General features: G+C 41.4%; 2 protein-coding genes across 2 annotated transcripts in view; one reads left to right on the top strand and one right to left on the bottom strand.

Moving 5' to 3' along the window:
* Window positions 1-1,913: 1,913 nt before the first annotated feature.
* Window positions 1,914-12,344, top strand: akt3b (v-akt murine thymoma viral oncogene homolog 3b; the record flags this gene model as incomplete). Its single annotated transcript, XM_035659969.1, is given in 10 exon segments — window positions 1,914-2,058; window positions 2,165-2,296; window positions 2,728-2,793; window positions 3,009-3,077; window positions 4,517-4,639; window positions 4,753-4,881; window positions 5,442-5,656; window positions 7,013-7,100; window positions 7,427-7,529; window positions 8,163-12,344. Coding segments are annotated over 10 exon segments (1,156 nt in total), but the record flags the coding sequence as incomplete, so codon positions are not given.
* A 675-nt stretch (window positions 12,345-13,019) lies between these two features.
* pus10 (pseudouridine synthase 10) overlaps window positions 13,020-17,473 on the bottom strand; it is a 7,258-nt gene continuing 2,804 nt past the window's right edge. Inside the window, exons 7-18 of the mRNA XM_035660111.1 lie at window positions 17,451-17,469; window positions 17,265-17,310; window positions 17,037-17,101; window positions 16,861-16,946; window positions 16,657-16,782; window positions 16,520-16,576; window positions 16,347-16,423; window positions 15,214-15,269; window positions 14,987-15,104; window positions 14,764-14,906; window positions 14,188-14,287; window positions 13,020-13,603 (exon numbers count right to left, since the gene is read on the bottom strand). Coding sequence (XP_035516004.1) covers window positions 13,565-13,603; window positions 14,188-14,287; window positions 14,764-14,906; window positions 14,987-15,104; window positions 15,214-15,269; window positions 16,347-16,423; window positions 16,520-16,576; window positions 16,657-16,782; window positions 16,861-16,946; window positions 17,037-17,101; window positions 17,265-17,310; window positions 17,451-17,469 — 932 coding nt within the window. The 3' untranslated portion in view covers window positions 13,020-13,564. The remainder of the gene's footprint in view (window positions 13,604-14,187; window positions 14,288-14,763; window positions 14,907-14,986; window positions 15,105-15,213; window positions 15,270-16,346; window positions 16,424-16,519; window positions 16,577-16,656; window positions 16,783-16,860; window positions 16,947-17,036; window positions 17,102-17,264; window positions 17,311-17,450; window positions 17,470-17,473) is intronic.

Raw genomic sequence — 17,473 nt, 5'->3', positions numbered from 1 at the left:
GCTGCCACCCCGCTGATTTCGACATTTACTATGTTGAAGTTGAATTCAGATCAATTCAGAATAGAAACAATGAATACTTCACTGATATCTTCCACAGGAAATAAAAAAGACATCAAAGGATAACTTGAGATGCTAATTTATTTTAATGCAGATTTATGTTCAGCTGTAAATACACACCTTTTAACATGCTGCTTGTCGGTACCTAATAAAATGAAGTTAAATCATCAAAGATATGAGTGATAGCAGATTCAGATATAAACGGTCCCGGAGGGTATCATTGAACCAGGCTGGAGGGTTCTGTGTTAGAGTCTCCCCTCAACACAAATCAGGAGTCCGTCAACACACAGCGAGAAGAAGACAGGAAACGGGGCGTGGGGGCTGAGACTACATCGCCAAGTTTAAGGTTTAAAAACAACAATAATAAAATAGTATACAGTTAGGACTTGTACCGTTGATGCACGGGTTGTTAATGTAAACTACACAATCATCCTCCTTAACATGCAACACGATACAGATACCCCGCAGATGTTTGCGATGCGTCCGCAAGGTTGTTTGAGAAGGATATTTTGTGTGAACTGACCAAGTCACTGGGTTCTCACATCTCACTGCACCACTTATTATTCATCTGGATTATAAAAGCTGTTTGCCAAATTTTTAGGGTTTTATTTTGCATTATTGATCCATTTTGGATGCAGATGAGGTGAGTTCGTTACCAATACATTTTAAAATGTGCACACAGCAGGCTAAATAACAAGCGATATTTTTCTGATAAGCAATAAAACAACAGTAAAACCTCCGATGACATGAATATCTCTAAAAGCTGATGTTTATCCTTAACAGACGTACGATTTAACAGCAAGTATTTGTAAAGCAGGATTGTTAGTGTAGGTTCTTCACAAAGAGAATGACGTAATGTAAAGATGAGGTAAGGTTTGCAGACGTGTGTTGAAAATGAACGTAAATAGAGTTGTGTCACTTAAAAAACCAGTCAGTCCAGACACGCTTGGGTCGTTGTGCGGGTAGTCGATTCTGGTTGGTTCCTGGTTGTGTTTTGCTGGGATGTGCTTTTGGGTTTTGGTTTTGGATCCTTGATGGAGATAAAAATGCTGCTAAAAATGGTTTAATAAAAATAATAAATTTTAATTAGTGAGTCAGTTGGGGTTATGTATTTCTCCTTGCCATGTGTAGAATAAGTTGTCGATGTTTGATGGCTATTAAGCAAACGCCGTAGGGGGCGTAACAAACCGATTTACATTTAACCCGATGTTTTTTTTCTCACGCTTCTAAAAAACACACTAAACAAATGACAAAGAAATTATTCAAAACAAGTTTTGCCTTTCATTTTTTCGACCCGGCTTTTCCACTGTGTAAATGGGAAACCTACATTTTAGCATCTGCATCAATAAAAGCTTTCAACGGACAACAGATGTGAACAATGAATCCACTAAATTAACAGTTTTTTCAGCGGGTGTTTGTGGCTGCGTGTATATCTCGCTGCTGACGTGCTGGAAGAAAGGTCTACTAAATTGTTGCAACAGCTTTCAAACAAACGTCGCAGTGTCGTGGTGTCCGCTGTCGGACGCCCACAAAAACCAAACCAGTCCAACAACCCGCGACCTTTTGGGAAACTCATCCGGCTTGCTGCATGTTTGATCTGTGGAGAGGCGGGCGAGGTCAGCGCACTCTGACCTACGGGAGCCCAAAGGGAGCGCCGGTGTTGTGGAAGTTCATGAGAAAACCGATTTTAACTAAAATAAATCGATTTATCGCCCAGCCCTAAGAGAGGGGAAACAAACGGTATCGGGTTGGTATCGGTACTCAAGAATCGAGGCGTCTTTAGTTTTCTGCTAAAGATCTTACCCAAAGAACGAGTGCCGCCTGCTGGTGTTTGAACCTGCTGTTGTGTCCTGTAGGGACGAGTGGGCCGAGGCCATCCAGATGGTGGCTGAGTCTCTGGCCAAACAGGAGGAGGAGGGCATCCTGTGCAGCCCCACCTCCCAGATAGAGAACGTCAACGAGGAGGAGATGGACACCTCCATCAGCCACTACAAACGAAAGGTGACGAACGGCTGATCGCCCCCGATCGCTGCCTTACTTTTAAAAGAGGGTGTAAGTGCGTTTAGTGATGGATTTCTTCACGTCATGCCTCTGTTTCTTTGTCCAGACAATGAATGACTTTGACTATCTGAAGCTTCTGGGCAAAGGCACGTTTGGGAAAGTCATTCTGGTGAGGGAGAAGGCGAGTGGCACCTACTACGCCATGAAGATCCTAAAGAAGGAAGTCATCATAGCCAAGGTCCTTTTTACTCTTTATCAGGTTTTACTTGTTGCTGTTGTTTGGTTGTCTGTAAAGCACTTTTTAACTCAGGTTTGGAAGGTTTACATCTTTTAATATTAATTTAATTTGTAACCTGAATGTAATAAGCAGCAGCACAAGTTTTTATTCTAGATGCCAGACTGTCATATAATTATTTTTTTTTAAAGATCTACCTTGTGAAAACGCAAAAAAATGATGATTACCTTCAATGTCAAATATTTGGCATGTAACTGTGTCTAGTGTGTTCATATTAAGAAACATTTATACTGGCACTCGGCTGATGTTCACACACCTCCCTGCCAATTACATCTTTTCAACCTTTGGACTAAAACAAGAACTCGTTTGCAGGCGAGCTCCTTTTGTCTCCTGATTAATCACTCTGCCTCTTCTTTTCTCTTTGTTTATCACAGGATGAAGTCGCTCACACACTCACAGAAAGTAGGGTATTAAAAAACACTCGGCATCCGTTCCTAACTGTGAGTATCAGCATGTAGATTGAAACATTGTGAATTCTGTGTTGAAATGAATCCACCTCTCTACTTTCACACTGTTGAGTTTTAAAAAGAGAAGCTGTGGCCACCAACTTCAATTCAAAGACTCAAAGCTTCTGTTCTCAAAACAATAATGTGGATGAAATAAGCAGCTGAGCACTGCTGAGTTTTAAAAATACGATGTATATTTTGTGTTGCAGTCTCTGAAGTACTCGTTCCAGACTAAGGATCGGCTGTGCTTTGTAATGGAGTACGTCAACGGAGGAGAGGTGAAAGATCGATGAACTGCTTTTAAAACACAAATGTTTTTGATGCTGGCAGATGTTTGGTCTTATTTCAACATGGGAGTTATTTCAAGAATTATTAAAGAAGGATTAATAACACAGTGCGATTCAAAGAGCTTTAACAGAACGCAGCCACTCCCCTCACTGTGGTTTGTTTGGAGAGTTGTAGGACTGGGGAGTCTGCTCTGTCGCGGCGATTGCATCAGTTCATTAATTTCTCTGCAGTGAAGGTCCGCTGTGTGTGGATCTATTAAATATAATGTTCCTAGGTATGTTTTTATTAGTGTATAATCACAGAGGGAGTCCTCTTCCACGCCAGTAAGTATGGGAAGAGACGGAGAGAGGTTATGATGACCGTGCTGTACATTGTGAAGCATAAATAAAGAAACTAATGTCAGTCAGTCAATGCAAGCACGCACATCAGCGCTCTGCCTGAAGTAACACTATGCTCCATTTTGTCCTGAGAAAGTGTCTATTTAGAGATAAATATACCATTTAAAGTAGTCCTTCTACTTTATGCTCTCTCTCTCAGGGATATGCTGAAAAGAAGTCATATTTAAAATGGGTGTTACATAACCTTCTTAAGCTTCTGTAAGGACGATCAGTTTCTGCCACCGACATTTCTTTTTGTTTTATCACGACACAAAAAAAAAACCATCCAAAATAGTGCCTTTAGTTTCAAAAGGAAGTCAGTTGCAGGTCCATGGTTAAGGCTACAGGAATAAATATTGTTATGTATGTAATGTTTGTGTTGCAGCTGACATTTCATCAGAGCTCTGAGTAACTGGAGCTACTTCCACCTGACTTACTTTCAGTATTATTTTCATGCAAACACATCTTCTGCTTCTCTACAAAGCACGAATAAGTTTTGATACCGTCACCTGAGGACGGCCCTGCCCAACCATGTCCCTTGTGATTTCGCAGCATTTAGTATCACTCCTTTTTAATTCTCGGCTCCACCTTTGTTGTAATAATTCACAGTCTGAAGTGGGTACAGCAGAAAGAGCAACTGGTATCCTCGTGTTGGTGTGTATGTACGTGTGAGCAACGGCAGAGATCATATCATCAGGTTGAAACAGGCAGCGGGGTGGGGAGCTGACAGTCAGGCCACTGGGAAATTCCTCCTCCTGCAGCCTCGTATTTATAAGAATTGAGACATATTTAATTTTTGGAGAGTTTTTAAAAAAGATTTTAGATATATAATTAGTCTATCTAGAGGAAAATATCAGTATTCTTCCTCATTATTAAACTGGTTCTAAACTGTATGCGTGAAATATTCCCACACATACACAGTGAGATTTATTTTAAGCATTGTTTAACGATGTGTGTGATTTTATCTGCTTACCGTTCTTAACTGTAATAATATAACTTAAAAACAACAGAGATGTCTGAGCTGTTTGAACTCTTTGTTTGTTTCTCGGCAGCTGTTTTTCCATTTGTCAAGAGAAAGAGTTTTTTCGGAGGACCGCACTCGTTTCTACGGCGCTGAGATCGTATCCGCTCTAGACTACCTACATTCTGCCAAGATCGTCTATCGTGATCTGAAGGTAAAAAACCCATTACGTGTGCTGAGTTTACAGTTATTAACACGTCCTGAACGTGTATGTGAGGTGGAAAATGAGAGGGTCATATTTGTTACTCCTCTCGTCCTCCTCATCAGCTCGAGAACCTCATGTTGGACAAGGACGGCCACATCAAGATCACTGACTTTGGCCTCTGCAAAGAAGGCATTACCGACACTGCCACCATGAAGACCTTCTGTGGAACACCGGAGTACCTGGCTCCTGAGGTCAGAGGTCACACCACAGACTATTAGAACAAAAATTAGATCATTTTGGTTCAAAAAAACCTGAAACTAACTGTCCAAACTCCAACTGAGACTTTGCTGTCATCTGCTTTTGTCCTCGTAAGAAAGAAACCGTGTTTTTGTTTCTCTCAGTTTGTTTGTCACCACCGGGGCTTAACATTATAACAAAATGTGGAAGTACCCGAAGATGTAGTTCCTCCTAACGGCGGCTAAATGTTTCTTTTAGAATGGAGTAGAATGTCAGTAACTAATTTCACTTCTTCTTGGTGGACATTTTGAAAGTTATTTTTCCATTAAGAGGAAATGAAAGAGGATATCAGATATGTCAGGGTCAGAAATAGCTACATCAGAAAGAAACGCTGCACAGGTTGGCTGCGTTTTTCATTTGATCTAACAATAGTTAAAATGGCGTCTTACACAATATACATTATTACTCAAATATTGGGTTTCAGACAGTTTCTTTTTCATGTTTTCTACGCTGAAGAAGCTGTTAAATGGAAGTACTGGTAACATAAGGGTTGAACAGTATTGTCTGTCATCAGGTGCTGGAGGACAACGACTATGGGCGGGCGGTGGACTGGTGGGGTTTGGGCGTGGTGACGTACGAGATGATGTGTGGCCGCCTGCCGTTCTACAACCAGGACCACGAGAAGCTGTTCGAGCTCATCCTCATGGAGGAGATCAAGTTCCCACGAACCCTGTCGGCCGACGCCAAGTCGCTGCTGTCAGGGCTGCTCATCAAGGACCCCAACAAACGGTACGCACACACAAATAACGTGGAGACAACAACATCAGCAGGCTTTCACAAGAAACGGGCAAGCTGCTCTCAGCCAGGAGAACTGGTTCCAGCACGACACAAACTCTTTGATTTAAAACCAAGAACTGTTTAATAAAGGCATAAAAGGACCAAAAAATACTTCAGAATATGTCAAATATAAAGAAAATGTCTTCTTCAGCCTACTTTCTGTACTTTACCCAAACTATCAAAGTTACAAACATCCATTTATCTGTTCACCCTCCACCTTCTCCTCAGCTGCGTACTCCTCCCACCAGGGGACTGGCATTTAAAACCAAAACAATGGGACAGAAATCAAATAAAAATCACCAAAACCATCTGTGTTAACAATCCCCAACTCTGGTTTGATCAAAATAAACCCTTAATTCACAAAGTTAGGTCCTTGGGGACAAATACATCCACTAAAAGTGCTTGTTTTTGCCACTGACAGATTGTAGGACTATAGGAAATACCTTTTGTTTAACCAGGAACAGCCACTATTGTTCGCCGTACTCCAGAGACAAAAACAGTAATTGTACCTTTGTATCATTGTAACATCACAACTTCATTCAGAGTGGAAACACAATAAAACTGTCGTCGTTAGTCTTTCCACTGTTCAAACAATCATCAGCTCTGCTTTGGTCAAATTAAATCCTTAATTCACCGACATGATGAGACAAACAGCAGTTTCAGTCGAGCAGACCGGCTGTGCAAACAAACCACAGTGAGGCTGCGATGGCAACACAGGCAGAGGAAGAGCCATTGTTCCACTTTTCTTTACATAGCTAATAGTTTTTTGCTGCTAATATTTTAAATCTAATAACCTTTTAAGGGTTACGTTACATCTTTCTTATCTTTATTTATATTTTGAAAGTACTTTATTTTTCTGTGTGATTTGTATATTTGTGTATTCTTCGTAGGTGTAAAAACCTACTTGGCAATAAACATAATTCTGATTCTGAAACTATTCACAGGACAGGAGATCAAAGATACTAATAGATCCGGTACGAATGCACTGCTTTATTGCACCACTTAATCAGCTACATGTTAAAAAGGGGACTAAACCTAATGATAACTGGTATTCAGCAAAAGTGCTGTTAGACAAAACTGGCCGGTGACTGCTGTTAATTTCCCACTCTGATCATCCCTGAGGCGTTTCAGTCTCTAATGAAGAAACTGGTGAAAAGAGGCTACTGCAGCTTCAGAAAGCGAACTCGTTCACCCCGGCGAGTTATTTTGGGATCAGTAGCAGGTGGATATTCTGGTTCCATTGATGGAGACTTTGTAAGAGCAGTATTTGATGTCTTACTTTGACGTCTCCTTCTTCTTTTCTGACAGGCTGGGCGGCGGACCGGATGACGCTAAGGAGATCATGCGACACAGTTTCTTTGGCACAATCGACTGGCAGGACGTCTACGACAAGAAGGTGAGAGCAGGATTTAGCTGCGAGACGTCATCCGATCTTCAGTGGTAATTTATTCAAACAGCGTACCTGAGATATTCTGGTAGCAGGGTTACCTAATTTTTCAAAAAGAAGTCTGGCTGGGATGTTAAACTCCAAAATAGAACGGAAAGGAAAGAATACCTCGTCCCTTTCTCATTTCAACAACATAAAGCAGTCCAAACACCACCAGGGAGGGACGTATTTCTGCTTCTTTATTTCTTTAACTCGAGTATTGAACACCTGAGAGCTTCCTAGCAACGTGTCTTCATCCCTTGCTATAAACCTTATTCGCTTCCTGTCTGTTCCAGCTGGTCCCACCCTTCCAGCCCCAGGTCTCCTCAGAGACGGACACACGCTACTTTGACGAGGAGTTCACAGCACAGACCATCACCATCACTCCGCCGGAAAAATGTAAGCACGTCTTTCAACCTGCACACTGTCCCCTGCTCTCCCTCCAAACACCAGTGACTCAGTGAAACTCCTCAGATGTCAGTCCTGGAAATAACAAGTGGACAAGACCGAGGTACAGATAGAGGATCTGCCAGCATCGTAGCATCGAGTATATGGGAGTATGACGGATGTTACATGACAGTGACGGCACAAAGTGGTGGATAAAACTGCATTTTATTTTGAAAATTTATCGGATTCTCGATGCTTTCTCTGTTTTCTGCGATCTGCTCCGTTCTGGTGGGATTTTGGGGGGTTAGGCTGGCGGTAATACTTCCAGTATAATAAACCATTTTGCGTCTACGTCACTATTTGCTTCAATAACTGAACTCAACCTGCCTACATTCGAAACAGGCCTCTATATGGGACAGGCCTTTAATTCCTTCCCTATGGAAATTAGGCTAATAAATAACATCTTATTTGATATTATGAACGACTGAATGGTGAAGAATCCAACTGGTCTAACGACGTGTCGAAAGCAGGCTTATACATCCAAAACATTTCTAGAAAATCCAGACCAGGCCTCTAATTTAGACTCTTTTTTTTTGCCATATAGATGAAAACCATGTTAAAATGCTTCTGTTTCTCTCTCCGCAGATGACGAGGACGGGATGGACGCGGCGGACAACGAGCGAAGGCCTCATTTCCCACAGTTCTCCTACTCAGCCAGCGGGCGGGAGTGAGCGCTCCAGCCCAGCCAGCCAGTGTCGTCCCCATTCGTGGCCATTTTGAGGAAAACACGTAGCCATTTTAGGAAAAAAAAAAAAAAAAATACCAGTCTCCCCTCTTTTTCTCCTTCTCTGCCTCCTCACAGACGGGGAGAAGTCTTTTTAGGGACTTTAAAAGAGGTTTTTGCACAGTGGGATAGACTCCAGCCGGTCTCCCCACACTAAAAAATAAGTCTCCTACATTTTCAGCGCTATTTACTGCAGAAGGCAATGTTTTTGTTATTTATTTTTTTCTCTCCGTCAGTATTAAGTTGTCGACCCGGGTTGCGTTCGTCTTTTTTTTTTGTTGTTTGTTGTTTCTGCCCTTTTTTCTTCTTCTTCTTCTTCTTCTTCTTTTGACTTTTTGCACTTGGTTTGGAAGAGCCGTTTTAGGGAACAAAAAACCAAAAATGTTGCCTTACGTGTGCAGATGTTTCGTATCATACCGACAGGGTGTTTTTTTTTTCGTTTTTCCGGGAGAGGGCGGGCGGGTTTTGGGGTTGTGAAGGGTCATTCTTAGTTGAGAATAAGTGCATGGCTCGTGGTTCACTCAAAAAAAAAATTACAAAAAAAAAAACCTTTTCTTTCTCATACATTTGCCATGGCAGCGCACATTCCCCAATCCCATGGCAATGAAAATCACTGTCTACAGGTCAACAGAAAAAGACAAAAAAACAACAAAAACAAAAACAAAAGAAAGACAGAAAACGAGAATGGACGAGTCTGTATCATTCCTTTCATCGTTGCAGTGTTACTACTTTGCTCTTGTGATTTTTTTTTCAACCCACGTGTTTTTTTTTAATTTTGTTTTTCTTCTCTCGCGCTTTACTTCTAGGTTGTTCTTTTGTTTTGAAAACAGGAAACACTAAACTGCCAGAAACTGCACAGTTCACTCAGGCGCCACAGAGCACAACCGCGTTCAAACTCAGCTAACCGCTCCAGCTTTCCACAGCCGGCAGGGGAACGAGGCCTTTCTCTGCTTTCTCACCGCTTCTTCTCCTCCTCCTCCTCTTCCTCCTCCTCTTCACCTCCGCTCTTCTGTTTCCTCATCGTAGCTGTAGGACTAGTGGAATGGGTGTTTACACAGGGAAATGTGGCTTAATGTATGTATGTAATGTATGTATGTACTGTACGTATGTGGGACATGGGGGTGGGGTCAACTTTATGCTGTCATAGCACACACACACTCATAGTATACATATATATATATATATATATACACACACACACACTCAGAAACAGGAAACCGCTCTACGCTTTCTGTACTGGTCGGATTGAAGTCAGCAGTTTTCTCCAAACAAAACGGGATTTGATTTGGTTTGATGAAGCTGGAACCACACAGGACGTTTTCTGATTCATCATTTAGTCTCAACTTCTACAAAAATGTGTTTATCCATACGGACTCCTTGAGGAGCACATACGTTATAAGTCTCCTGCCTGTTTGTTAAAGCTTAAACCCGACAGAGAGGCAGTGAACTCGCACAAGTCTCCTACTTAATTGTGAACTAAATCCACATCAGTCAGGACCCCAAGTTTCTCTGTGGGCGCTGTGAACAGACCAGCAGTTGAGAGTTTTGATCTGATTTCCTTTCAGCTCGAGACCTTCCAGTACCGCACAGTAAACGATATCATGTTAATGGAGTAGTTGGGAAATGATACCACTCTTGTGTCTGTGTTTCAAGGACCAGTGTGTTAGGTTGTAGTGGCATCTAGTGGTGAAGTTGCAGATTGCAACCATTTGAATGACAGATCAGCCTTTACCAGGTGAAACAACGGTCGCTGTGAAACTCGTGAAGAAGGCCGTGTCTAGAGCCGGTGTTTGGTTTGTCTGTTCTGGGCTACTGTAGGAACAAGGTGGTTCAACGTGGCGGACTCTGTAGATAAAAATGGCACAATGAACACTTGGCGTTGGGGCCTGGAGGTGATTAGCTTAGCTTAACAGAAAGACTGAAATCAAGGGGAAACCTCAAACCTCTCCAAAGTTCAAAAATACATCTGTCAACTTGTCTGAAAGCTGATTTTGTCCTTGTCGTTGTTAAAGCTCACCAACTCATTCAAATAGTAAACCATAATGAAACCGTCTCGTAGTCTCAGTGCAGTTGCATCCATTCTGTGAGGCTCGCTGCTAAAGAAATCCCGTGTTTATAACTATATCCGAGTTGTGTGTGTATTGAACTGATGGTCGTGTACGTGTAATAATGTTTATGCAGCTGCTGTTGCATCGTGGAACAGGAGGCAGACACTAAATACGACAGGCGTAGACCGGAGGAGAGCGCTGCACAGGTCCCCCAGTGGGACCGGGCCCAAAGTACATTTAGTCTAATCAAGTAGGTTAGGGTCCTGTTGCACAGTATGTGATGAAGATACGTCTTGGAAACTGCCAGACTACAATCCCTGGCAGCAGCTCGGATGTACCAGCTACAACTACAACTAATGTATTAGCACAAACGTAGTGAGTCCTGTCCTCTAATGGTCTGAGAGCTGCACAACACCGTGAAGTCACTGCGTGGTTGCTCGTGAACCAATTTCATTTGTTTCTGGAGATTACTGCCGACGAACATCTGTTCTGCAGAAACCAGTTCACACTCTTCAGGGTTCCTGCACACGTCCGGAAAGGTTCGGAGGAAGAATTTGGCGATTTCCAGGTCTTAAAAGCTATTTGCAATTGCGAAAGATTTTTGGAAAATGGTTGTTTTCTGATGCCTTGTCATCTCATACTCTTGAAGTTCATGCGTAGAAGTGGATGAAATAGGTCAGAGAAATACGAAACATATCGGAACAGTGAGTAAAAACCGCGAAGTGTAGTTTGGATCTTTGTGCAGCTGTGTGGGAACCCTGACGACACACACACACACACACACACACACACACAAGGTTTTCATTCATATTCACACAGACACAGATACACAAAGACTGTTTTTAGACGATAAATCAGAGTGAAGAGAGTTTAATTCATCACGGGGACAACTAACAGAAACGAGGCTTCCAGCTCCAGACGCAGGGCTTCTCTCCCTGCCCATCCCGTCAGTATTGTGAGAAGAAAAATTTATATACACACGTTTTTAAAATCTGAACCGAGGGTATCAATAAATCACTAATCATGTCACAGATCACGAGAAAACTGAGCCGTGAGACACTCAAGTATGAAGACTGTGAGGACTGCCAGAAAAAAGTCGAGTCGCCCAAACTTCTTGATGTAAATATGCAATGCCTTTTTCTTTTCTTTTTGTTTTTTTTTGTCTTTAGTGGCATCTTGACAGACGAGACATAAACTTTTTTTTTAGTTTTTCTGTGTGACTGTACTTCAAAGCTTGCTGATGAGAATAGTGACAGAAAAAAATAAAATACAACCAACCACCGCAAACGACTCAAAACCTGCATTCAAGAAAAAAAACCTAAAAGAAGGAAAAAAAAAAAAAGAAACTAAATAAAGACAGTGTCAAAGACTGGACCCTCCCATCGATTCTTCTTCTTTTCTCGGATTGATACACCGACTCAACTTATCCATGGAGGATGTTTCCATGGAGACAAACCCCCCTCCCCCCCCCCGCCTTCCTTCCGTCGCCGTGGTCCCCGAAAATGATCCGACTCCTGAATTTCTGCGAGAGGACTGTAACTGGAGTCTGCACTGTCATTTCTGTCCCCCTTCACCCTCTTTAAAAAAAAGAAAAAAGTTATAAAAAGTGGGATCATGGCTGACTTTTTATTTTTATTTTTATTTTTTTGCAGTGCTGGTTTCATCAGGTTGTTCCAATCCCATCATCCCTTGCTCCCCTTTTTTTGTACCATAGTATTTGTTTTATTTATGTTTGTCATTCTAGGCAGTGTTACCTTGTACGTCGTTAAAAAAGGCACCTCTTGAAAGTCGCTGAAGAATGATGATGATGATGATGATGATGATGGATGCATTAACTGAAGTCTCTTTTTATTCTTTTATTTTGTTTTATTTTATTTTTTGATCGTTTGCTTGTTTGTTTTCTTACCAAAACATTAGGGCAAGAACCCAGTAGTGGACTTGCATTGCCGTGGTAGTATTTATTTTGAATTAAATTAAAAGAAATACATTTCAGGGTTTCTGCTGTCGTGACTCTTTATTTCAGCATTTTAAGAGGTGAGATTTTATCTCAAATGCTGATTTCTTTTAAGTAAAATACCACTTTTACCAAGTACCACCCACGTTAGAGTTGACCTAGCTAACGTCAGCAGAACAAAAGAATCCAATTCTCAAATGCTGCCTAAATAAAATCTTCTGTAACTGGCAGAATTTGAGTTTAAACAAGAAAGTGTCTGACCAAAATTAAATAAATAAATGTAATAATATGTGTAGACATTTAAAAGGACCAAAAGAGTCTTTAGTACACAGTTTGTTGTAGCTCTGACCTTGATGGTCGTCACAAATAAAACTCTCTCAGACTCGAATCAGGATCATTGACAGTATATACAAGAATCATAAGTCCGGATCCTCTGGTACGTTTCTTCTTAAAGGACCAGTGTGTGTGATTTAGTGGCATCTAGTGGTGTAGTTGCAGATTACAACGCCACAGGTAGATAAAAACAGTCTCATTCTAAGGAAACAAAAACATAAAGATTCCCATATTCAGGTGATTATACACTAATGAAACATACCTGTTAATATTATATTCCATTTCTGCCAACAGATCCTCCTGAATGTTACACACTGGACCTTTAATACCAGCTTCCATTGTCTTACAGCTTCCTAGTACAACACGCAGTCCCACGCACGACAAAGACTCAGGTTTTTTTAATGTGATGTTATTTATCAGGTTTGTTTCAGTTAATTTTGCTAGAAAAAAATAATTTGCAGACACTTGATAACAGTGATCATGTCTGCTTCGTCAGTTGCTTTAACATTGTGTGAGAATACATATAACTGGACACTTTTTTTTGCCACACTGGGGTCTAAATCTAGATCTAACAATAGAAGAGTCTGAATCTGATTTAAAAAACAAAACAAATCTGGTTTAATGAGCATTACTGCTGATAGCAAGGCTACAGTCAATCACTTGCCTGAAACTGATCACACTAGAACACATTTTCTAGTGATACAACTGAAGATGAAGACAGTCAAAAAGGCAAATCCAGAACGGAAACATAAACAGACCAGGCTTCACAAAGCAGCAGCAGGACTGTGCGACGGGGCTTCTACCACTGTTACGTTCTCAGACAACCTCCTGGTCCTCCCGAACAGGATCCCCCGAGCTGCTGACCGAACCAGTTCGGTCTCGGCGAGATGGAACCTGTGGCCTCTCAGACACAGGACGAGGGCGGCGTTCACTCTGGTATGGACGGCGGCCAGTCCACATCCACAGACTGAGAGAGGAAACACAGATGAAGACGAAGGCTGTTGGACACTTTTGTATGCAGTTGTAAATTCATCTGTTCAAGAACAGCAGAAGTAAAGATTTATTCAGATGTTCTTTCTAGTATTTATCATCTAAAGGTTCCCCACTAGGGAGCGCCAGAGCTTCATGGGGCGTCACAAGGCGTCTTGATTTTAGGCCTATATCTCAATTTTTGCTTCACTTCTGCGAAGAAAAGTGAATTGTCTCATAGAACAATAGTCAAGCGTCAGGGAGAAGAGAACACTGAATTTGTCAAAAAAGAAGCATATTAAGTCTGTATGATTGTTAAAAAATACATAATACAGATAGAATTGTATTAAAAGTTCTCTAAACAGGAAAAAATCTGCTACAAATTTATCCAAATCACTTGTTTTACACAAACTTCCTGCAGTTAGAGTTCATTATTTGGGTTCATTGTACAGTTTTGAATATAAAATAAAATATATGTGATGGTCGTCAGTTTACTAAATGATAGAAAAAAGGAAATAATACAGATTTAAAATGTCTGAAGAGATGATAGAGTGAGATTGTGGCTTTATTTATTGATCTCACCTCCACATCCAGCTCCAGGATGTCTGTGTCCGTCTTCAGCAGCTTGCACAGGTTCGGTATGGTGCGACCAAAGTCTCCGTGCACAAACTCTTTGATGTAACTGTTGGCTGACATTCAGGAGCACTTTGTGATTAAATGTTTAGTAAATCAGCTGCCGACAGGTTTCAGAAAGCCGAACTTAAAACCTTTAAACGCTGCTTAAATTCTAAACTTACAGCACTTTAAAAACAGACAGATTTTATAACTCCTAAAAGTGCTCTATGAATAAAGATTGTCAGTATCAGCGTATATGTCATCTGATATGCAGCAATATGAAATAATATATATATAATAAAATTTAAGTTTTGTAGAATTAGTTGACAACCTAGCCTACAGTATATGTTAAATTATTAAACATTTTACCAGAATATTCAGCTGAAGAATTGTTTAAGAAAGTTATTTGTTTAAGAAAGCAGCCTTGGAGTATCTTTGAGTCATATTGATGCAAAATCAACTACTAGTTGTGCTATCTATGTAATGATTTTATAATAATTATATTTCCAAGCTGCAGAAACAACAGATGTGATGTGAGGATACGTCCCGGCCTGTGTCTTCAGCCCCAGGTAGAAGTGATGAGAGTCCAGGAAGCGGGTGTTCATACTGTGGATGACTCTCTGACGAACGGCCAGCGCCCGCCGGTGCAGCACCCTCAGGGGGGTCTTCTGGTCCAGAGTCAGATCCTGACGGGATTAAAACAGTCAGAGTTTATTTTAACTTCTAATCTTTATCTACATTTAAATTCCTGGTGTGTCGCAGTGACCTTGATGTCATCGATGAAGGTGATGTCGTCCCTCTGAATAGGTTTCTGGGTCCAGATGAGCGCCGTGTACGACTTGGTTTTCTCCTCCTCTCCCTCCTTCATCCGACTCATGGCGTCTCTGCGGTTTCACACAAACAGCAGCACAGTGCGTTTGTTTCGTCAACTGTCTTTTAATATTTATTACAGTTTAGAGTTTAGTGTTATTTTACAGATTCATACGCTCTCACCTGGTGACGATCTGCAGGTCTCTCACTCTGATTTTGTCTGAAGACTTGTTAATGGTCTAAAAACGAAGCAATAACAAGGTCAGCTGCTGTGAAGAACATGTGAGGACAGACACATGTAGCGCGTGTGTAGCTTTAAACGGAGGAAAGATTAAGAGATAAAATCTGCTTTACAAAATGTTTAATAGTTAGTCTGTCAAACACTAAAGCTCAGAGTTAAAAGTCCAGTGTGTAGGATGTCACTTCACCCTCCCAAGCACAAAGGAAAAACTACAGTGGCTGCGAAACACATAAGAAACGTGAATTCAGGTGATTTAACACTAAAGAAAACAAACCTATGAATATTAGATTTCATTTCTGCCAATAGATCCTCCTAAATGTTACACACTGGACCTTTAGATATCTCAAAAACAACCATGGAAATTGCAGTTGAGGGGGATGAATCGTAATATTTTTGGTGACCCTGTAAAGTTTTCTATGATGCCGCCTTAAGGTCTAAACTTTCTCCACGAGTTCAGGTTAGTGTTTTGTTAAAAGATCCCCTCCAGCAATATGACAGAGGAAGAATAGGGTCTGCTCGGAACAAAAAAAAAGTATAATTCTTTCAATTCCAATACTTAAAAAAAAAGTTCACTTTCCTCACCTAATTAAATTTCATAACTATGGAATAGCAAATGTTTTTCTAAGTTCTCCTGCAGGACACAAGATGTCTCCTCCTTCACTGTAAAGTAAGTTGCATGCTGGCTGAAGCTGTTGAGATATTTTGCTCAGCATCAGCATTTTAAATTTAGCACATATATTAACTGAATTTACAGGGAAAAAAGCTAAATTTAGGTTCATCTCTACTGTTATGCAAACAGGGGTTGAAGTTGGAGTTCACCATGAAGACGAAGGAGCATAGAGGTTAGAGTTAGCCTGCACCCCAGTTAGCAGGTGACGCTCTAGTGGACGTTTAAGTCACATGCTTCATGTACGTCATGATTAATACATTTAGTTTCCACTCTTTTGTAAGTGTAAAAACCTTTTCCACTCATGTTTTTCATGTGCAAATTGAAAATACACATAGAAACAGCTACAGGTTCACTGAGTGAAGTGTTTTTTTGTGCATTCTGTGAAGTGAATGATTGGGGTTTGACCTCCTGCAGCTGCTTCATCTCCACTTTGCTCAGTCTGGATCTGTGAGGATTCAGCAGCTCCATCGCAAACGGACGACCTGCCAACCAAACCGGAACAGAAAAATACTTAATCCCTCACACATCCGGAGACAAAATCATCTGCACGGGCAAAAAAGAAAATGTGCATCTCTCACCATTTCCAAGAGTCCGGACATCCACGTCCTCCCTGCCAGACGAGGAGAAATTAAAACCTGTGACAGAACAAGAAGGGATCATTTTATTGTTCGGTTCATCGCTGCTCTGAGACAGCGAGCCATGAAAGAGGACTCACTGTTGGCTCTGAAGGAAGACAGGAGGGGCGCTGCGATCAGCTCCTCCACCGAGGACTCCATCCTCCTCTCTCCATCGATCACCCAGGGAGTCTGAGGAAGGCTGCGACAGAACTTGTTGTACCTCCCTGGACAACAGGAAGAACGTCAGGAGGAGAAACTGACCAACTTTTGATTGTAAAAAGAGTTTTAGTGTCCTACGATACCTGCCACAAAGACAGACCCGTGGAGACACTGGATGTCCTGAGGGATGCAGCTGCTGCTCGGCTGCGCTGGTGGACAAGGGTAGTGTCTGAAATAAGATCAACAATAACAATAACCATCTCAAACAGCTTGTTTTAGAAAGAAGAGAAGAACTGAGATAAAAAAAAGTGATGTTTACTTTAGAAATTTGGCGTCGGCTATCTTTTCCAGAGCTTTGACCACCGCCATCCTTGTGAACACCGACTGCAGAGAAAAAAAAGACACAGAGCGTTTATACATTACATCTATATCTGTAATGCTCCCTCACTTCTGTTCTGTAATAATTAACACATTTTAATTGTCTATTGTTATTCCTATTCAGTCACAGAGGGGTGTAAGAAATCTTAACACTCTGCTGCTTCCTCACCTGTTTGTTCTTGGTGGGTTTGAAGCAGTCGGGACACGTCGTTGCTCTGTGGGAAGGAAGCAGCATCATTTAACCAAACGTACATTCAGCTTTAAAAGGTCAGAGGTCAGCTCAGAGGCAACACTTTAACTGACTGATCTGTGCCTTAAACTCCACAGCAAACAGAAGAACAAGGTTAGGACTCACAGGAAGTGGCAGTCGGCGTCTGT

The sequence above is a fragment of the Morone saxatilis genome, unplaced genomic scaffold, assembly GCF_004916995.1.
Source record: "Morone saxatilis isolate NCDOM2014 unplaced genomic scaffold, NCSU_SB_2.0 Contig17, whole genome shotgun sequence".
Taxonomy (NCBI): domain Eukaryota; kingdom Metazoa; phylum Chordata; class Actinopteri; family Moronidae; genus Morone; species Morone saxatilis.
The sequence above is the reverse complement of the archived record's forward strand: the minus strand, read 5'-3'. Positions and strand labels throughout refer to the sequence as shown.